Source organism: Sceloporus undulatus, chromosome 1, assembly GCF_019175285.1.
Source record: "Sceloporus undulatus isolate JIND9_A2432 ecotype Alabama chromosome 1, SceUnd_v1.1, whole genome shotgun sequence".
Classification (NCBI taxonomy): Eukaryota; Metazoa; Chordata; class Lepidosauria; order Squamata; family Phrynosomatidae; genus Sceloporus; species Sceloporus undulatus.
Genome location: NC_056522.1, coordinates 197,200,940 through 197,224,107, shown reverse-complemented (window position 1 = coordinate 197,224,107; position 23,168 = coordinate 197,200,940). Strand labels below are relative to the sequence as shown.

Below are 23,168 nucleotides of genomic sequence, written 5' to 3'. Positions count from 1 at the left end.
TTCTTCCAAGGAAGATCAGGCTGCTGCCACACGGAGAATTAATGCTGTTTGCCCTCTTTAACTGTGATGGCTCCATCCTATGGAGTTCTAAGATTATCTAGTTGTTGTGGACATCCTTCTGGCAGAGAAAGCTGAATATTTACAAAACTACAAATCCAGAATTCCATAGCATCAAGCCATGGCAGTTGGGTGTCAGAACTGCATTAATTCTGCAGTGTGGCACCAGCCTTAGACACATAATATTCTGGACTACAGTCCCAGCTAGCATTTCTTTCGCCACTTTACCTTCTGTCAAAACTCGCTCAGACCTTTGCTCTTGTTCAGACTTCTAAAAGTCGCACACCAGTGCTGGGGCATTTATTACTATAAACAAGAACCAATTGGCTTCTCTGGTACAGCGAGTAAACATGATGGCTGCTTGCCTCCAGTTATTTGCCTCCACTTCTGCTTCTCAGCTGGAAAGTATAGTGTTGGATTGCTGGGTTTTTTGGGGTGTTGTAGCATGCCTTTGGTTGACCTGTTCAATTATAGAAATGAACTGTGAATAGTAGATTAAAAAAAAAATTTTTGTACGAACCAACATTTTGATCTCTTTGAAAGCTTATTAGTTTTTGTTATGTCCATTCAGGTCGACTCAGACTTATGGCAACCCTCTTATGCCTTTCTTGGAAAGATTTATTCAGTGTTTATCATTGCCTTCCTCTGTGACTGAAAAGGTGTCACTTGCCTGAAGTCACCCCCTGAGTTTCCATGGCTGGAGGGGAGTATTCAAACCCTAGTCTTCTAGCATCCTACTCCAGAACTCAAACCACTACATCATATTGGCTCTCAAAAGCACATTGTTTGATCTTATCTCTACACTCTACTTCTGGGCAGAAGACTCATGCAGGACATGTCTGGGAAATGGAAGATGTCTGGTCACCCTGCTCAAAGACTCATGCAATCTCATCTAAGAGCTTTAACTCCTCTTCCTTTAAAATCCCAGGTCAACATGCCTCCGAGATACAGGTGTACACTTCGTTAGATATATTTGGAGCTGGATTGCTCCATGCACTTTGTTTTGTGGACTTTTCTTCTTGCCAATGCAATAAAGGAAAAATTTAACTAGCAAGAATTGTTGACTTTGCTAGGACCGTCTGAAGTATTTTTGGATAAAGCATTGACATACACATGCACTTTGTTCCCATGTTTGCTGGCCTTTCGGTAAACAGAAACAGTCCAATTCACGTGCCACACAAAGTCTGCTCAACATCTACTAAATCATTACCAAGGAGCGATCATGAATATGATGCAGTTACCTATATTTATCATCCCTAACTGTTCTATATTCATGATCACTAGTTAGTCATGAAGATGACATTCTTGCCATGATCATCGTTTCCCCTCCTTTTTTTTTTTTACTGGTAATTTACCAGGCCCATCAGCTGCCTCAGGAGGAGGTCCATTATGCCAGCAATCAGAGTACAGGTGAATGACATTTCTTTTATGTTTGGGAGGAGCAAGCCAGTTAAGTATACTAACTTGGGCCTAAAACGACAGGCCAATAAAGCTGCTTCGGGTCACTTTGGAGTGTTGCTGTTATGACATCTAAAAAGGCCAGACGCTGCACCAAAGCTGCACTCCCGTCCTTATGAATGGAGCAAGGCTTTGGCATACTTCCGGCCTCTTAGGACACCCGCATCATTTAAACAGTTGGCATCATCTAATACCTCCAAAGTGACCTGAAGCAGCTTTATTTTGGCCTGTCTGTTCCGGCCCTAAGTTGGTATATAAGTTGTATGTGCAAGTAGTGTAACCTCACACCCCCCCCCCGCACAAAAAATGGATAGCAGAGTCTGAAAAATAGTTTATATTTATGCAACCAAGTATTTTACAAATATTTATCAACAGAGATTTAAAATCACACTTGTATCTTAGAAAACTCCAGGCTACAGTAAAAAGGATTCGCTCTATGGGAGCAAAGTGTTGTAGCAACCTTACTGCAATTTCCAAAAGTGCATTAAACTGTGAATGTAAAACCCATTGTCAAAATCCAATGTGAATCTGAACCAGAGCACACCCATTCAATCAGACAGACTTGCAAATAAAAACTTCTATGTGGTCTATTGATTCAGTGGTATTACTCTGTTAGGATTAACAACTGGATTTAGGCCACTGTATCCATTTCTGTACACTGCAAAAGGACTCAAAACATATCTAGCTTTTTAACTTACTTATCATCCACAGCTACTTTGTCCGGATCATACAGCAACCAACATTTTTTAAATACAGTGTTCAGTAAGCTATATGACATAGAAGGTACTTTTTTTTTACAAGAGTGCATATCAGTTTTATAAAATTTGTAAAATTGTCTATACATTCCCGCAAACCCCCTGTCTGTGACCTTAAGCAGGCTTCTGCAAAAGGATTTCGTATATTTTAATTTTTCCACTGTAATTAGTAAGCTGCTTTGAGTCCCAGTCTGGAAAAAGTGGGATATAACAGGGATGGATGGGGCTGGATGGCTGGATGGATGGATGGCATGGATGGATGGATGGATGGATGGATGGAGGCATCCTTCAGGACCCAATCCACAATGCTGAATGGATACTGTAGAACAAGACTGCAGGCAGCATTGCAGAGACAATTATGTGATCCTACAGCCCCAGCATGCCTATGAAAAGGCAATACAAACTGTCAGTTCAGAGCATCTTCGGTTTCAATTTGCAGTTGGCATTGTCATCCACAACACAGCCAACTATCTGTCTAGTAAGAAAGTTTCTAATGTACATCAGCATGGACACAGCTGGTAGGGATGTGTTTTTATCAAGTTTCAATCAGTTCGATTAGAATCATTTGATAATCTGTTATGTTCATGTGTCTGGTTTTTCAGAAGTACTATCACAACATAAAATACAACCCTCCTGGCAAAAATTCAAATACAACCCTCAATCCACTCAGATAGCTTCTTACACGCCTCGCTGAAATGACTGTGCTCACTAGGAATTTTCAGTCGTTTCAGTGTTTTTGAACCGAGAGATCCACAAAAATTGGTCCTTGACTACATTCTTGACATCAGTGGGACTACCCTAAAGTAGTGGCTGAGATTTAATCGTAAATATATGTTTCTTTTTAATAGAACAAATGTAGATGATGTATTTACTCTCTCTCTCTCTATTTTACACACGACACACACACACACAGACACACAACACAGGTTCCTCACATTACATCTCTGACCCTTAACAACTATGCATCCAAAATGTCGTAAAAAGTTTTCTTAATTTTTTTAAAAAGCTCTATGCTTTAGTATGTTATTTATAGGCTTCTGTTTATACCAGCAATTCTGAGTTCCTAGAAAGTGCTACAATAGGTAATATATTCTGTCATTATTCTACATATTTTGCACATTTTCTTATTAAAGAGTCTAATGAAGCAACCAACATATTCAAAACATCATAAAGAGGGATTGCTTCCCTTCTCACCTTGGCCAAAGATTAGAGTTTGGCTTTGAATAACGCACTTACCTTTTTTTGATATTCATTTGTGTATGTTTTAGTCATGTTTTCAGGGAATCATTCTTAAAGAGGCAAAAATGTTATTGTGTTTATGGGGGAGGGGGAGGGCACTATCCATATTATCATAATCGATACATTTAATTAATGTAACCCTCCACCCTGAATTTTCTTTATTTAAAAAATAATCAGAACCATTCACTTCCTTGTTTAATTGTCTTTACCTCTGTTGTTAATTTTTAACTTTTGGGAGATCTCCCCTTAAATAAATAAACTATGTCACTTCTAAGTGGAGAGAAGCTACACCTGGTCACTTCCCTAAAGACAAACGGCAGCAGGAAATCAGGTTAGGCTGATGGCTTGGTGAGAGATCAAAACTTTGAACACCATCATTTGGAAGTAGTACTGGTTGTTCCAGGCCCATAAGATATAAAGCATGAAATCTAATGGATTGGAAAAAGGAGTAGTTGGCAGTTACCACTGATACACTAGACACTTGATGCATCACAAGATGGAGGGTCTTAGCAACGGCTTATCTCAGGAGTACAAGCACAAGAAGGACATTCCTCCCCAGCGTTTTATGGGCAAACCGGAAGTACATGATGTGACCCATTGCAACGAAGGACACGAAATACGAACCAGCAACCCAAAGCTTCAGGGTTAGGGCCAGGATGACCATGATGAAATGCAACAGCATCGAGAAGGTAATTCGGGTTTTGGACCACATTTAGATCCCTCTTCCGATTCAATCACATTTTCCTGGATCAGCTGGGTGACTGTCAGATCAAATGACCACAGGCCTGTAAAAGGAAAAGGAACGGAAAAGATGCTGATTCCAGCAGGGGAGAATGGAAAAAAATAATGTACCTCATACTTTTAAAAAGATGTCACAATGACAAAGGTCCAAAATGATAAGATCTTTTTTCTTCTCTGTGGATGACTATGAGCTGCTTCCTACTTGGCAAACAAACAAACAAAAACAGGATTCCTTAAATGGAAGTCTCTGCTCCACATATAACAAGCATAATTAACTAATGCAACTCTTGAAAAATATGTAGATTGCCTATTACAACCCACCCTGTTCATGTTTATCTGGAAAACAGCGACCTCTGTGTTAAATGGGGCTTACAACCCTAGAAGTGTAGACTGCACTCCCAATGAATGAATGAAACCTGGCAGGGAACATAAATGGACAATTGTAATTTAAAGAGATCTTCAACATGACCATTTTCTTAGCAAGGGTTTGCAATCTACGGTTAATATTAACAGTACTGCTTTGTTGTCAATTGAAATGTCAGAGTGAAGTCAAGATGACATGGGGGTTTTGTTTTGATCTCTTTTTGCTTTTGCTTTTTGCCTTTTAGTTTTGTGCAAAGGCTATGGGTTGCATCCAGAATTTTGTTCCACTATCAGGGAAGTGTCATATTTTTTTGTTTTGTTTTGTTTTTGCCAATTCTGGCTCTTTCTGAAATCCCCAGCATCAGGTTTCTCACTGATCTGGAGGAGTCTTCAACCCTGCAGAGGAGGGGGAGGGGCTGATCAGGATTACAAAGGGACAGAATCAACAAAGATAATCTTCTCCTCTGTTCCTCTAGTGAAAAGGTTGCAAGGAATCAAAAACCTCTTGATGATGAGAGGTTCATTCCATGAGAGGTTTTGTTGGATCCAACCTTTACATAATAGATTAATAGACAGGTAAAGTATATAGATTAATAGACAGGCTACAGATATATAGGTAAGAAGAGAATGTTAACTGTTATTTTTGCATTAGCAATTTTATTTCAGGTGAGGTTACTAGTAAAGGATTGTGCTGCTAGAACAGTGATTAGAAATGAAGTATTCTGCTAACACTCCAACTCCCTTTAAGAGAAGGATGACAAGGGTCTCCCGTTGATGTTATACTTTGAAGTCCCAGGCACTCCTGCCAGAATGACCAATGATCAGGATTCCTGGGGTTGTAAGTTCAACAACATCGTGGGGACCCAGACTAAGAACTCCTGTTACAGACTTTCTATTAATATCTAGTTTACACAGATGAATCTACAATACGGTTATCCAACCCAATCAAACCAAACAATTCAGAGAAGACCATGAACTCACCAACTCTTGCAGCAATGACACCTGCAAACAGAAGGCTAACAGAGATGAGAGGCACCGAGTTGGGAGCCGTACTGGATCAAGGGTAGACCCATTGACCAAGAGAGCCTTCCAGTTGTGAGAGTATTTCGGGCGATCGCCTTCAGGAGCCATAGTAGGCAATGGATTGCTTTCAAATAATCTAGCACTGATGTCAGCAAATGGGGAAACAGTCACATCCAAAGGACTTCCTGGCATGAACACTGAGACCACACACAAAACCAAGAGGCAAGCTGTGCCACTCCAGAGATTATGCCTGTGCGCACCAGTCCACACTTGCGACGCAGCCAGGTGAAGGCTACTGTCCCCGGATTCCTGTGATAGCAGATGCCCCCATCAAGAGGCTGAGTGTGGCACTCAACCCCTGGTGTACGCATAGCCAGTAGTAATGCATCAAAACCCCGAACAGTCATGTAAAGGAAAGCCAGGGCCATGCTGCAGAAAACACAGGTTGGTTGTAGTAGGCACCCATCCGTCACGGAATGTGCTGAAAGGCTCACCCTTCGAGAAAGACAGCAACTTCTTCCTCTGGTTTGGGCTCCAAGATGGCTACCTCCTTTTCCCAATAAGCTGGATGCCTTCAGTCAGCTTTTGTCACCATCTGTGGAAAGAGATAAGGGTTAAGTATTGCCAATCCAAAACGTTTTAAAACTACCAACCACACAAAAGTAGGTCAACATGATACATTGAATGTACCTGTTTTAATGGGGGTGTGCAAACCCCACTAAAAGTCTGTTAGAAGGTCTACAGAACGAATTTGGTCACAGATTTCGTTCAGAGTGTGGGAAAAAGTTACTATTTTAACTACAGCTCCCAGAAATCCCCAGCCATGTTGACTGCTACGTTGTGGGAGCTGTAGTCCAAAAATGTAACTTTCTCAAGATCTCCTTTCACTCAGTGGTTAATTCAATTACACTTCAGTACGAACATCTGGCTGAAACCAAAGAATATTGTTTCTAAAATGTTTCAATGTGGAAATAAACTTTTACCACAGCAACTTTCTAAGTCCTATTTATGACAAGAGTACCCCTGGAAATGCTCATGTTTTCTCTGGGGCAGGGAGGGCTTACTTTGAGGACTCTGAGAGCTACTACAAAGGCTTCTTTCCAATGCAGTTTGTCAAAGAATAAGAGTCCTTCTATTTCTGGAGGTACCACATCTGTTTTCAGAACCTGATTTTTCTGCAAACAGAAGGTTGGGAGATTTTCACCACTGCATCTTCCTCTAGGCAACCTCAAGTACCACTTCAAAAAGGGAACTTAAAAAATTTCCTTTCTATCTCTTCTGTTTGCAGGAGTCATGAGTGGTCTGTTCTATGAGCAGAACTCTGTTTGCGGATCTCTTGCCACATTCCTAAACCTATGCATTAGACACTCAAGTACTCAGAATGTATAAAGCTTTAATAGTCTGTTGAATATGAAGTATCTTAAATGTGTACTGGAAGAAAAAATGGCAAGGAGTGATGATTCAGAACTTGAATGAATAAAGCAAACAAGAGTAATCTTTCCAAACAGATTTGCAGACCTTGAAAATGGTGCCAAAAATTCTGGAACACGTGTGTGTGTAACAACAAATAAATAGTCTTTCAATCTATGCACACATAATTAACTCAACAAACTTTACCTGTACACATGCATAAGACTGTGCTATAGATAGATTGATAGAGAAAGAAATATATTTCTTTTATTAAAGACACTCTTTAAAACATTGGTACCTTTCTGCACATTCAATTGTTTAAGTTCTGATTCCTCAGCCTTTGAATTGGCTTTGTGAGCCAAAGCAGGAGTTTTCTGGTAAACTTTCCAGAGCAGCATATATTCTACACACATGGAAATTAAGTTCCAACCAGAAATGAATCCACATCCAATCACTGGAGATCCAAAAGTCATTATCTGCCCAACAGCCATTGGAGCCAAGATATTGGTCAGCTGGTCAATTCTTCGTATTGTAGCATTCATATCTATATGGCAAAATGGAAGAATACAAAAGTTATACTTCAGCATATGGTAAATGGCAATGTTAAATTGAGGGCCTTTTAAATGCTCATTATGGAGGAACACCCCACCTGGCCTCTAAATTGTTTTTTTTTTCCCCTTGGGGGAGGACTGTTTTATTTTTCCAGGCTTTTTAGTTTCACCTTTGTAGCACATTTTTAGATTATTTCACTGTATCATCATTTTTACTCTTACAATTCTTCTGGAGTCCTGATTCATTTTATATATATTATGGTTTTACATCAGATAGATGCAAATTGTTTTAGTATACTTTCTAATGATATGATTATATGTTAGTAATTTACTAAACTATAAGATTTGCAGATCACATAGAGACTTCTGTTGGGGATAATAAACAAAAACATCTTTTAGTCACATTGATTTCTAAGGCTGTATCCACACTGCAGGAATAAAGCAGTTTGACACCACTTTAACTGCCATGACTCTATCCTGCAGAATACTGTGATTTGTAGTTTGGTGAGACACCAGAGCTCTCTGACAGACTAGGCTGAATACTTCACCAAACTAGAAACCCCATTATTCCACAGGATGGAGCCATGATAGTTAAAGGGCCTGAACAGACGGCCATGAAGGGCGGCTTGAACCCAGTCCAAATAGGAGCTGAAAAGATCTGCTCCAATTGGGCTGGGAAAGAGTCACTTTTCCTGGCCTTACTGTGGCCCCAGGGCGGCTTCTGGGTGGGAACATCTTGAAGCTGCCCACATCTGGACAGTCAGCCAGCTTTCAGGCATTGTCCAGGAGTCTTCGGAGTATATGGCATGTAAACGTCATGCTCCCAAGACGCCTGGAAACGGGCTTAAACAGGCCATCTGTTCCAGCCCAAACTGGTGGCAAACTATTTCTGCAGCGTGAAAGAGCTGTAAGCAAATTCAGTAAAATTTACTCCAGAGGTTCACAGCCTAACACAGAGAATATCTATTATCCTGGTGGATTCCTCATAATACCTATACCTTAATCTGAAAACTTACCTTTATGCAAAGCTGAACAGTTCTTTTTAAAAGAAAAAAACCCAGACACTTCTTTAAGACTTTGGAGAATGACTTGATTAAAGCCCAAATTAAAGTCCATATTCTATTTGGCCTGGAACAGATGGGCCTTTGTGGCGCCCTCATCCCGTGTGAGGGTTGCCTGGTGGGCAGAGCACTCACATGCCCGGCAACCCTCACACGTGACGAGGGTGCTGCAGCTGCGGCGCACCCACCAGATGAGGCGCATAACGGTGACATCACAGCTGCTCCGCTTCCAGATGGGGCTGTGCAGCTGCAACGTCACTGCACTGGCTATGGCACTTTGCGGCACTGCCACAAAAAGGAGCCGCTTTTGAGTGCTCCCTTTATGCTGCGCAGCAGTGCCACACAATTTGGTTGCTGCGACGCTCCTGCAGAGCAAAGAGAGGCGCCATGGAGGCACTTCTTTCTGGCGGTCTGTACCCCGCCATTTATTACATTTTCCTTATCTACAAATTTATTTGCAACCATAATGCTCAAGTATCCACTCTACCACACTACCTGCATTATGCTAATGTGGATAAGGAACATGTGGTCCTTCAGAGGTCATTGGACTGCAACTGCTATCAGCTTTAGCTTGCACTGACAATCATTAGGGCTAATGGGAACTATAGTCCAAGAACATCTTGAAAGCCACAGACTACCTATCCCTATACTAATGGAGGGCCATACAGTTCATTTCTCTTAGTATAGGGTATATTGTCATGAACTCATCTTACCTGGCAGAACTACTATGAACCTTAAGCATTGCACTTATACAGTAAACAAAATTTTGATAACAAGGTGACTAAAGTATTGATTCAAAATACGAATAACTAAAAAACCTGCCTGACCAAACTTGATAGTGAAATACCTGAACAATAACAACGGACTGAAGAGTATAATGACAACTATGTGACTACTTGGAAATGCAAACCCTGTAATTTGCTGTGCCCTTGTTCTCAATAAAAAGAGGCAAAAAAGCTGAGAAAGGTATCTAAACTGCCCTTTATTACCTGACTGTTGACTCATGATTCCTGCAATCCTGAATTTCTTTTGCTGATTTCTGTTTGTTTAAGCCCAAGCACACAGATAACCAAAAGCCAATATACTTCACCTGCCAGTTTGCTTCTGTTTTCACCAGCAACAACAACTACCCAGTCTCTCTGTATGGTAATTGCAGTGGCTGTGCTGGCCAAATTTGCAGTGTTCGCAATTGTGATGACAAGAATATAGCACAAGGTCTGTGGGAGAAGAAGGAAACTTACACTAATAAAGAAAGGGAGAGAAAATGTTTCACAGCAAAGCTTAATGATGACAGAAGAAACTCTCATGATAAGAAAACTGAATGCTTTTTAAAAAAAAAGAAAATGGTGTAACAGAAGCCCACCCAAATGTTCTGAAAAGTTTTTGAAGTTTGTGTACAGTACTTACAAGAAGCCACCCGTGATACATTTTCAAAAGTTCATCTTTAAAAATGAAGACAATCATCAGGAGGATGCCACACAAAATGACAGACACATTTTGCACAATTAAGGATGTCTGGGCCACTGTTTGGAATAAAGCATAAATGGAGAGGGGATTACACTTTAAGTTGCATCAACACTGATCACAGGGAATATGCATACATTCTGTGCACATCACCCATTCTCCAGAACATTTTGGACCAAGAATTAAACCCAAAGTGACTTCCAGTTTCCACTTCTGGTTTGGTATAGGAACTTTTACAATCTTTTTGTCATGTTTCAAAGAACTGAGGTTGCAGATAAAAGGAGATCCTTGCTGGAAAAGCAGCAGTTTGTTACCCTTTGGATGTTTTGTGGTCTCTGAAATGTTCATCTAGATTTTAAAAAATCTTTTGGGAAAATATTTAAAAATATTTTTTAAAGTCTAGGAGATTTTAAGAGTCTTGGGAAAGCGTCACACTTTATCCACCTCTGCGCTAGCTGCTTTAAATGAAAAGCACAATTGTATATATGTCTACTTAGCAGTAAGTCCTCCTGAGTCAGGGTGACCAGGCACCCTCCTTTTCCTACATTTCAGCCTTCTGTCCAGGAGAAATTTCAAAATGTCCTCTGTTTTTAGCATGATTAAGAAGCATGGATTTATATTTATATGACTGTTTTTAGCTTTTATTTTGGAATGTCTTACATTTTTGAAGGTCCTGCATTTGGCAATGTCTTGACCTTCTTTGTAGTTATGACATTTGGTCACCCTCCAATGAGGGTTTAGTCCCAATTCTACCATTGGGGCCAGTTCTGCCATTAGTGAAGAGAAATTTTCCAAAGAAATCGATTGTATTGCCCTTAGGTAATGCAGTCATCTCTACAGGACCTCTGTTGTCATTCAGAGAAACATAATATAACCCAGTTCATGCTACTTTTCTTCAAGAAGTTCGGAGCAAGAAGGGAGTGGGAAATAAAGAGGTGTGAACAAAACTAATGTGTCAGGTATTTCTCTAAAATATACCATCTGACTGACCACAGCATTTTTAAATGCAGAATACATAGTAAGGACTGAAATAAATTCCTCAAACTACAGTGATGCTGGCTGGTGTGCTCTGTCAGCTAAGAGAGATTAATTAATTCTTCTTAGTGTTGTCCCTTTAGGCTAGCGTTCAAAGAAAAACAAGAAATAGGTGTTCGTCCCTTTGTTCTGTTTTCAGAATAAAGACATTGTGTTTTTAAAATGCTAACGCTACTACCAAGCAGGTAACACCCAGTTTGAGTACATGAAGTTCATTTCTTATGGCACTAATTATGTAAAATTAGCTTTAAGTACATCATATAATTACATTACATTTAAAGTGCTCAGTTCAGTAGAAAAAACATATGAATTTTGACGCATACATACTGTCACTACTAAGATTACTGAGCTGTGGTGTCCTGTCCTTGTTGCACATATTTTACTATTTTAAAATTGCAATTTTGGTCACACTTAATCTTGGGGGAGATCCAACTGAACTCAAAAGCACTTACTTTTGTATATACAGGCAACTTGGGACAATTATTATTATTATTTTGACAACTCCAAAAGAGATATTACCAACACTATCCATATCTATTCAGACGTGAGTGTCAGTTACTTCCCAAGTTCTTTTTCCCCAGGAAAGAAAGCACAAGATTGCAGATAAAATTAGGGCACGTGTGTCCCTCCAGTTGTTGCTGGAGTTCAACTTCTATTAACCCTAGCAGGCACAACCAAAAGTCAGAAATCATGAAGCTTGTAGTACAATTTTATTCATAACCCCTGGAGGGATACATGTTCCCCATCCCTGTCTTTGTGTATCAGACAGTTCTCTAAATTTTATCCAGATGTTATACATTTTGAAGATCACATCATTTTTCAGACTGCAACCAAAGAAGTGTCAGAGTCCCTTTTAAAAAGTGAGAGCTTGCAGTTAAAAAGTAATAATAATCTCAACAGAAGCCCAGCACTGAGTGCAGCTGTTTCAGCATCTTCTATTGTTCTTACTGTGATTATGACTCCTCTTAATGCATGCAAATATCCTCTAGTACACATCATTGTAACATTACTGACCTTTGAGTCTGGCGTTCTTGTCTACCCAGTCTCCAATGATGGCTCCCAGAAGAAGAACTGATCCTGCCACAACCAAGCCATAAACAGCTGTCAAGAGCAAACTGTTTCCATATAGTTCAACAAGGAAGACTGACACTGCAAAATGCCACATACGATCTCCCTAGAAAAAAAGAAAGTTCATTTCAAGGTTCATAGGCTGTATATCAAGATGTTACATATCCATAAACTATGTTCCTCCAACCACATTGTCTCCATGCCAAGAAGTGGGGCTCAGGCGAGATGTCTTTATTCTAGGCTTCCTTCCACTGAATCAGCCTCCATTACCTTAATTACTCTCACAATTGCCTTTTTTTCTCTCTCAAGGCCCAAGCCACACCACTGTCCCAGCTAAGAGAGAAGATAAGGAGGACTTTGCTCTTTCTTCCCCTTGATGCTGCTCACACACTTTGAGAGGAGAAGGGAACTGGTACCAACAATGAGGCCTGGCTACTCCCTCTGCACTGTAGGCTTTGGCAGATACCCTGGTGCTTACTCAGAATATATCTTTGCACTCTATTACCCTAAAAATAAATTTTCATATATCAGACCCATTTCATGCACCATGAGACATTTAAAAGGGTCACCAGACTGAGTCTGTACCACGAACAATTTAAGGTCAATCTCCATAAGCAAACCCATATGGACAATATGAATAGCCCTAAACTACACTCCATGTTAAACATACTAATTGAGGAGTGACTTACAGTGAATGCACTGAATTCCCCAGCAAGTCAGCACAGCCATTTTGGGAACAGTAGTCCAAAAAGCTTATTGACTTTGCAGCATGGAGCGGTGCATTTGTCATACTAGCTAAATGGTTCTCTTGGAAATCTCCAACTTCTATTTTACCCATTGTTGTTGTTTCACTAGACACTTGTGATAATTATCTTTAACATGGTTAGGCTTGCTGTTCCTGCTTTATTATTTTTTACAGGTGAGGGACTTTTTTAGTGGCAAGCTTGTATATAGATGCATACTTACATTTGCACTCACAGTCATCTAAAACAAGATAAGGTTTCCAGTTTCAGAGGCAAACTGCTGCAACTTTCTACTCCAGGACCTGGGTTGGGTCATACCCCACTCTACACATAAATGCCTTTTAAATTATCTTTCTACATAATCCTTCAACTCACACACTGTATTGAAGCCCTGTACTGAAGACTCAATCCATTCCTAAAATTGTGCGTTTTCATCATAATCCACAATTAACCCCTTCCCTCCATCACCACAAAGGATTCTTACATCCTTCATCTGTAATCCCCTCCTGGAGTCTAGCTACATTGCATTTACAACTCAGCTTGATTTTATGAAGGTGTGGTCCCAGAAACTGTTCCAACTGTGTTTGACATGAATTATATTTCAACTTCCGTATGCTTACAAACTAATACATCCCATTGGTATTGGAAAGGCAATGTCTGAGTAGCTGGAAATTTTGATATGATCTTAGAAATTCTGATAGTGTGCCAACTCTGATTAGGAAAAGTGCTGAGGGATCAAATATGCCTGTAATTATTTCATTGTTACTCAAAATAAGTACACAGAAATGCAAACTGCTTCTATCAGAATAGGACTGTGACCCCACCACTGAAAATATATACTGTTTCCTCATCTACCAATTAGCAGGAGATTACTTGACTTTGGCTGACTGTCACAAACATATTTGAGACATGTCCTACACTCCTATTGTAGTCCACAATTTTCTATAGAAATTATATTGCAGACAAAGGGACTACTCCATGATAAATGGGTAATTATATGAGTGAAGGATCAAGCCATTTAAAGACAATTTGCCAAACAAGCCTACGCATAATGTTCATTCCCCCCCTGCAACACTTGTATTATAACCATCTATTTTTTCCAAGGAGTTCTGCACCATACATTGGGTAGAGTTCTCCCTCTTTAACAAACAAGAAAGAAGAAGCAACTACAGGTAATACAGAACATCCCAACAGTTAATGCCTGAAAACAGATATAAGTAGAAAGAAAAACAGCAGCCTAATGTCAATTCAGTGTAAGAGAAACTATAAAATATTTTAACAGAACATACGAAGTTACTGAAGGATAGCTTCACAGATTACATTTTTAAGTGCACACCTAAAGCTTTCCTTTCTAAGCATACATCAGATAATTTAAATTATGGATGGGACAGAATGCATCATACAGAAACACTTAATTTAGGAGCTACAGCTAGCCTCAGCTCCTTTTGAAAAGACACTTTACTGGTAATTCTGGATTTGCTTTTGCATGATGAAATGGCCCTAAACCACCTTACTTTCTAATAGTGCAGTGAAAGCAACATTGTTAGTTCACAAGGGATATTTGTTCAGGTTTCGCACGGTGATACTGGCAGCAACAACATTTAACTTCAAATTAAAATATAGACTGGAGAGATAGCTATCAGACTCACAGCATAACATTAAGCACAAAATTTTCTTGAAGACCCTGGGCTGAATCTGCACTGCAGAAATTATGCAGTTCGACACTGCTTTAACTTCATTGGTTCATAGTTACAGAAATGGTTTTGTTGGGGCTTGTTTGTAAATTTGGATTTGACATTTGTTGTGGCAACAGACCTTTCTGACTGAAAGACTAAATATCTCACAGAACTACAAATCCCAGAATTCCATAGCACTGAGTCATGGCAATTAAAATGGTGTCAAGCTGCACTATTTCTGTAGTGTAGATGCATCACTTGACAGAGTTCCTTGCTTCCTAATTAATAACCAAAGGGAAGACCTAAATACTGTCCTACATAGCATGTAAGCACCCATTTGTTCATGGTAGGCAAAACACTGGTCCTACTAAGTTAGGTCTTCTAAGAATATGCTTTGCTCCCTCCTTTCCTCCCACCCTCATCCATTTGTTAATTTTATTAACACATAACCTAATGATGTATGGGGAAAACATCAGGCATAGAATATGTTTCTTAGCCTGTTTGTTTTCCAATTACAAAGCAAAACAAGATGAGTCAGACACATAAGATTGTTGTGGGAGTCGTAAATTGCTATTAACAAATTAAACCCAGGGATTTTGTTGGCATAATTTCGCTCCATCCAAACTGTACAACCATTTCATAGGTACACCATCATCTTAAACAAATTCTACTTTACTAGCAAGCCCCAACAAAATCAATGAAACTTAATACCTTTTTTCTCTGAGACCACAACAACTTAAAAGTCCTTAAGACTATTTAAGAGATAGTCTGATAAGGAACATTGGCCATGATAAGTATAACTGATCTTCACAAGTTGGAGCCAACTGTACATCTTCTGCCCCATGCATGTATCCCAACTAGCCCAGCCTGTATTTAACTAGCACTGATCTGACAACATCAATCATGTGATGTTGGTGTTGGACAGTGACTTATAGTTTGAGCTTGGACTAGGACTTTGGAATAACAGGATTCAAATCTTCACTAGACCAAGGAAACCCACTGGGTGACGGTGGACAAGTCATACTCTCAGCCTCAGAGGAAGGCAAGGGGAAACTTTCTCTGAACAAATCTTGCCAAAATAAACTCTATGATAGGGTCACCTTAGTGTTGCCATAAGCTAGAAATGGCTTAAAGGCACACAACATCAATACAACAAATACTCAACTTTGTCCAGAACTGTGTTCCTACTCTCCTCTCTCTTGAGAAATAAAATCTACTTTTACTCTGCTTGTCCTTCAATTTTATGGCCAATTCAGAGTCCAGAGGTATATTTTTAATGACTATGTGACAGAGATATATGCTTGAAGGGCAGAGGCAGGTACATAGCTAAAGAGCTGGTCACCTAGCTATACAAATAAGCCAGATTTAAATGGAATAGGAGGTTGCTAACTTCCTTCCCCTTCCTCCCATTATCTCTCTCTCAGTCTCCCTCCCCATATAGCACACTGAGGAGAGGACAGATCAACTGGCCACTGTACATGTCTTCTGAAATTAGGCTGAAGGATAAATGAAATTAGGCTGAGGCCTTCATCCACCAGCTGCTCATCCCTGAACTACAGTAAAACCATTCAATATATTCTTGATTACACATGTGCTTTATCCATAATGTGACAGTCTAGAATGGCAAATCCTTTAGTTTCAATCGATTTGATGTGGCACAGATTCAATTCTCATGCTTTGATATGTGGGAATTATAATGTTTATTAACTCCAGCTTCTTTGTGCCTTCAAGTATTTTTATGCCTCATTTTGAACTGGATGGGAGTCCTTTAGTGGATGGACATAAGCTTTAGAACAAATAAATGCTTCATCGAAAGCCACCCCAAACAGCTGCCCCTTTCCACTTCCAATACAACTTCAGTCTTAGGACCTGTTTAGTACCTTGTTTGATAGCACTGTACTGAAGGGCATTCCCTTATGCACTTCCTGCAGGTTCAGAAGAAGCAATGCCTCTGAACACCAGCAGCTAGCAAATGACACTAGAACAGGGATGCTTTGGGACTTCCCAGAGGCTTTTGGTTGAACACTGTAGTAATGATAGACTGGGTAGGTCTTTGGTTTGATCCAGCTCTGCATCATCATTCATGCTTATTCAAAACAGCAATGAACGTTTCAAGGCAAGTTCATTGTTTTATTCCAGAATAGGGTCAGGAACTGTATAGCCCTTCCAATGTTATTGGACTGCAGATTCGAACAGTCCTAGCCAGCACTGCCAGTACTGGGAGCTGCAGTTCAACAAAATCCAAAAGGTCCACACAATTCCCACAGACATCCACATACGCCTGTCCTAGAATGGAGATCAGCCTGAGGAGACTTCAGTGTGAGGAACACATTGAAGGAGAGGACCTTTGTAGCTGTGGTACCCTAGTTACGGAATTCCCTACACCCGTGGAGGCCTGATTGGCACAGATGGTCCTTTTATTCTGGTACCAAATGTGGTACCAGTAATGTGGCTTTTTATTAAAACATTTGGGGCTTCATTAATCTTGTCCAAAATTTATACATGCACAAGGTTTTAAACTGTTTTAATTTGTTTACTTGTTTAATATGTTTTTGCTTTATACAACATTTAAGCTGATTTTATTGGTACATCACCTTGATAACCCAAGACATATGATAGGATATAAGTATTTTAATTAATAAATGAAATGAAAAACAGAAAGACTGTGTCCATAAGCAAATTCTCTGCTTTAACTGGAGCACTCGGTTATTCATTATATCTGATTCGTATTATATATAGTCCCACATCAAATCTACTCTCCCTCAGAGCCTGGAAAAGTTGCTTTTTTACAATTCCCAAAATTGCCTAGCCAGCATAGTCCCACATTCAGTTCAATCATAATTTCATAATACATTGGCCAGAATTCACAAAGACAGTAATGAAAATGTAAGCACCTTAGTTACATAGCTAAGTGCTGTCTCCCAGTTCAACTCCCCCAGTCCCCACTTACCCTTGCTGATTTGGAAGCAGCCGACTGACGTTGCCACCCCATAAGTGATTTCCAGCGCAATAGCAACAGTAGAGTCCCTGTCTCAATTCCCTCTCACACTGGAGATAGCTCACAGGACAGGCAGGGTGGCAACATTAGATGCTTTCCAAGCAATAGGGGAACAGACCTCCATTGACCGCAGTAGTTGCTGCCCAGTAAATAAGGATTTGAGACTTTTCATGGTCCCTACATATCTCCTAAACTGAGGAATACATAGGTATCATGAATACAAACCTTAGTGAATTCTAGCCCTTATTTTTGGTGACATGTTATCATTGATAGATATTATTATATGTAGCCACACAAAGCTCACAGTGTGACCTCTCTCTCTGCCTTAATCTAGTTTACCTCACAAAGTTATGAGAGCCGAAGGGGACTAGGTAAAGTGTCCTAACCAATCTAGGGGATAAGACAAGATAAAATGTAGTGTGATATAATTAATTAAATGTGCCTGCATTTATCACAGAGCCTCACAAGTATCAAACATTACAGGCAGAGATGTGAATATCTGAATCTCCCCTCAAATGACTGGTCTGCTAATATTTTGCACATATGTTTGTTTTTTATAACTGCTGTTTTGGTAAACCACCGAAATACTCCATGATTTATCATTCATTTTAACAGTAACAGAGTAAAATATAAGGGCCAGTGCTGTGTACTGCTTTGAGTGTTGGATTGGAACTCCAGGAAACCAGGTTTCAAATTTCCACTCAGCACTGGGTGACCCTGGGCAAGTCAGGCTTTCTCAGCTTTAGAGAAAGGCAAAAACAAAACGCCCCTGAATAAATCTTGCCAAGAACTCACTAGGATGGAAGTGCTGTAAGTCGGGGGGGGGGGGGGGGGGTGGCGTGAAGGCACAAAAGCACAAGTACTAAAATATATAGCAATTGTTTCTTTTAAAAAATAAAGAAAGGGGGGCTTAACTCTTAATTGAACTAGGAGACAAGAAATTTTTAAATTGCTGCTTGCAAATGTTATGCGACCTCTCTGTCTACAACTTCTGAAGGAACATGTTTCCTCATACTACTAACTGAAAACAAACTTCTTGAGCAATTAGAAAGTAGTTTCTACATAATTCACAATGTAGAACCTTGAACTTCTTATCCACAGAACATCAAAGGGATAATGAAAGAGAACTAATCCATTGTAAAATGGCTAAGCTTTACATATTATCTGGAAGGCAGGCAATTTTTTTCAGTTAATGCCGAAAACAGAGTATAAAATATGTTTTACGTGGGGCTCAAAATATAACTCAGTTAATTAACCAGGAGTATGTCAAGTGATCTTGAAGATTTTACCCAAGCTTCAGGCATTTTAATCCCAGTTCTACTCATATGTAGAGTTATCAATACAAAGTAAAGCTCAAATGGAAAAGATTGTTCTGTAAATAACCTTAGAAATCACACCTAACCATATTATTGAACGGCAGTCAGAATTTGTTGTTAACTACTGCCAGGTCAACTTCAACTTATGGCAACCCTACAAATGAGAGACCTCCAAATCACCCTGTCATCAAGCACTCTGCTCAGGACTCAGAGCCGTGGCTTCCTCAATTGAGTCTATCTATCTGGAATGTGCTCTTCCTCTTTTCCTACTGCCTTCTTTCCTACCAAGCATTATTGTCTTCTCCAGTGAGTTTTCCAGTCCAAACATTGAAGGAGCTATCCATGGTGCTGACCCCTATACCCAAATAAGTTAGACACTTTCGATAGCCCCTTTGAGGTTTGGACCAGGGCCCATTAGCCACTCGTCTGTCATATGAACTTCCTGCATAACTGAGTGACAAAATATCTCACCTCACGGCTCTCTTGTTAAATGTCTTGATGAAGCATACAATAAAAATGTAATTATATGCAACTCATTATAATAAAAGTCATCATATGTAGATCTACTGTACTTACCCAAGTGGACAGGGCATGTCCAAGGTACAGCAGAAATTTTGCAGATGTGAAGTAACTGACACAGGATCCTGAAAGACAAGTAAGAGAGAACTGATGTAGATAATTCAAGTATATTTTGCAAGTTACTGAACATTTTTATTTGAGCATGCACACACGGGCATCATTTAAAATCACATTTCAAAATAATAAACATGAAAGCAATGGGCATTTATTTAACTGGTTGTTACTGACACAGGATCACAACTGTGCCTATTGACACAGGCTTTTCAAATAACATTATTGTAGATATATGCCTGCCATGTCTGAGTTTTATTAAATGCTTCAGCCTTCCTCAACCTGGTGCCCCTTACCTTCAGATGTGTCAAATTACAATTCCCATCATCCCCTGCTAGCACAGCAATGCAAGTCAATAGAGGAATGGAAAAGGTAGTTCAGCACATGTGAAAAGTGCCAGATTAGGAAGTTTGAAAGGGTTTGTCAAGCAGTTTACATTCTGTCACATACTGAATGGCATTAATTTTGCTACCCAGACCTTTAATCCTATTTCCAACCACAAAGATAACTCTACTGCAGATATTTTGCAGAGACTACATGCATATGGAAGTGCTACTGTCAAGACCACAAACAGTTGAGATGGGTTTTTGATAACAGGGAATGGCTGAGCATCATCCTGTATACTGTTTCATGTAGAAAATTCTATCAAATTCCAGTAGTAGTTTTAAGGATATAAAAGTCAAGCTCTTAGCAATTAATCCACATCACATTTTTCTCTCACATAGATATGCCTGTTCCTTGCAAAATGCCATCAAATCCAAAATACACAGCACCATTATGAACCTGTGTGGTGTGTGTGCTGTTGTTTGCCTTCAAGTTGTTCCCAACTTGTGGCGACTCTAAGGCGACACTATCACAGGATTTTTTGGTATGCTTCTTCAGAAGGGGGTTGCCAGTGCTGTCCTCTGAGGCTGAGAGTGTGTGACTTGCCCAGGGTCACCCAGTGGGTTTCCATTGCCAAGGAGAGATTGGAATCCTAGTCTTCAGAGTTGTAGTCCAATGCTCAAACCATGTTGGGCTCTTCAAGGTGTGACAAGATGACATACAGGCACCCTTTCCGCCTACCACATACCTGTTGTCCAGCACAACCTTGGTCTTTTTCTTAAGTCTTTTCCTATAGAAGGTATGCAGCCCATATAGAGAGAATGTGGCTACTTCCCTCACCATTTCAGAATGTATAGGTTCCTCAAATACTTTGGGGTTTTGCTACATCTACATCCAGAAATAATCCATTTTGACACCGCTTTAACTGCCATGGCTCAGTGCTATGAAATTCTGGTTTAGTTTTGTGACCTATTAAACCTTCTCTGTCAGAGAGCTCTGGTGCCACTGCAAACTACACATCCCAGGGTTACATGAGATGGAGCCAAGGCAGTGTGTGTTGAAGCAGTGTCAATGCTTTGACTCCTTTCTCTCCAATGATTGGAAAGAGACGGGGGCTGAGGGAGAGGAAGGAGCTGCTCTGTGCTGGCTGCTTTTGCGCAAGGGATGAAGGCCTGGTTCTGGGTGGGACCCACATTCTGGGTGGAAGGAAAAGTTCGGAGTTAAATTCCTGGGGAGAAGGGGGGGGGGGTGTCTATGTATGTCAGATTCATATAAAAGTTCTCTGACAGAGAAGGCTAAATGTCTCACAAACATTGCCCTGACTCCCTTGGGCAAGAAGCCACACTCTCTCAACCTATTACTGTATATAGGAGCCCTGGTGGTGCAGCGGTTAAATGCCTGTGTGGCAGCCACTCATTCACAAACCGCAAGGTTGTGAGTTCAATCCCAGCCAGGGCTCAGGGTTGACTCAGCCTGGCATCCTTCCATAGGTTGCTAAAATGAGTAGCCAATTAGCATACACACATTATAAACCGCTTGCTTCTCAACCTTTGGCTCTCCAAATGTTTTGGACTTCAACTCCCAGGAGTCCCTGTCAGCATGCCCAAATGATCAGGGATTCTGGGAGCTGAAGTCTAAAATGTCTGGAGGACCACTGGAGTGCTTAAGAGCACTGATAAGTGGTATAGAAATGTACTTGCTATTGTTGTTGTTGTTGTTGTTGTTATCATTAACATTTATTTACAGAGTGCTGTAAAGTTTGCACAGCTCTTGACATAGTAAGGCTCAAATAAAATAAGGGGGGAGAAGACACACTCTCTCAGCCTATTATTATTATTAACATTTATTATTATTATTATTAACATTTATTATTATTAACATTGCACAGAGCTTTGCACAGTCAGGCTCAAATAAAATGAAGGAAAGAAAAAAGCTTCAAAGGAAAGCCCTCCCCCCTCTCTCTCTCTTTAGAAATTGCCAAGAAGACCCCAAGAAGGTGGTTGTAAGTTGGAAAGGACTTGGAGCCACACGACAACAACAACAACAAGAATCTCTTCCCCTGCAGGAGCCTCCCACTCACCGCAGCATCCTTGACTACTTGGCTGCTCCATGGTTGTTGTTGCTCCTTTGCTTCTCCTTCTCTTCTCCAGCCTTCCCTCCAGACAGAGAGACCCTCCAGGCAGAGGCAAACCAGGGATGGGAGGAGAAGGGGGCACAGAGGAAAGAGCCTTGGAAGCACTCACACTCACTCACTCACTCACTCACAGCAACAGCAACAACAGCAGCAACCCAAAGCCTTGCAAAGGCGTCTTCTCTCTCCCTGTTGGTCTTTCCAAACTTAGCTAGCACTGTAGCTGAAGTTGGAAAGCGATGGCCTTATGGGCCAAGGGTGGCTAAGGGGGCCCTGGGCTGGGTGCAGGGGAAGGGCACCGCTGCTGCTGCTGGGCGCCCACCTCCTCCTCCTGCTCTGCTGCTGGCTCTGTCTGTCCTGGCAATAGAGAGAGCCTCCCTCTTATACTGCAGACGGAGCCCAGGCGGAGGAGACGGGGCCCAGAGTCGCCTATCAGCGCCTGCCTGATCTGCATGCCCCTCCTGCCCCTCTGTTCCCACTGGAAGGACAAGGAGGAGGAGAACCACAGCAGCAGCAGCAGCCCTTTGGGAAGGATGAGGCCCAGCCAGCATCTGGGGGCACTTTTATAGGGCCAGCAATCTCCACCCTCCATTAGGGAGCCCTGCATCCCTCAGGGCGCCCACAAACCACACACTCCCACAAACACAAACACCCTGAAATGCCTCCTCTTCCTCTTCCTCCTCCTCCTCTTCTTCTTCTTCCTCTTTTTCCTCCTCCTTCCTCTTCTTCTTCCTCTTCCTCCTCCTCTTTTCCTCTTCTTCTTCCTCCTCCTCCTCTTCTTCCTCTCCTTCCTCTTCCTCCTCTTCTTCTTCCTCTTCTTCCTCCTCCTCTTCTTCTTCTTCCTCCTCTTCTTCTTCCTCTTCTTCCTCTTCTTCCTCCTCCTCCTCTTCTTCTTCCTCTTCCTCATCCTCTTCTTCTTCCTCTTCCTCCTCCTCCTCCTTGGCCTGGCTCTGGGTTTCTGGAGCAAAACGTAAAAGCCCCTGAGCAGAAAGGGACTTGGTGGGGGGATGCTCAGTTGCCTTCCCCTGAGGAAGCAAGGGTCCAAAACACACTGCAGAAATAATCTCCCCCTTTTCCTCTTCTTCCTCTTCTTTTCTCCCTTCTTCTCTTCCTTGGTCTGCCTCT

The 23,168-nt window shown here is 40.9% G+C and overlaps 1 protein-coding gene across 1 annotated transcript; it reads right to left on the bottom strand.

The window, feature by feature from the left end:
- Positions 1-3,566: 3,566 nt before the first annotated feature.
- Positions 3,567-22,420, bottom strand: SLC40A1 (solute carrier family 40 member 1). Its single transcript, XM_042441508.1, is given in 18 exon segments — positions 3,567-4,045; positions 4,048-4,123; positions 4,125-4,226; positions 4,228-4,294; positions 5,595-5,666; positions 5,669-5,857; positions 5,860-5,940; positions 5,943-5,990; positions 5,993-6,025; positions 6,028-6,066; positions 6,069-6,095; positions 6,098-6,218; positions 7,325-7,590; positions 9,749-9,875; positions 10,066-10,181; positions 12,172-12,331; positions 19,535-19,602; positions 21,993-22,420. Coding segments are annotated over 18 exon segments (1,653 nt in total). The 5' UTR covers positions 22,024-22,420; the 3' UTR covers positions 3,567-4,015.
- Between the last annotated feature and the right edge of the window lie 748 nt (positions 22,421-23,168).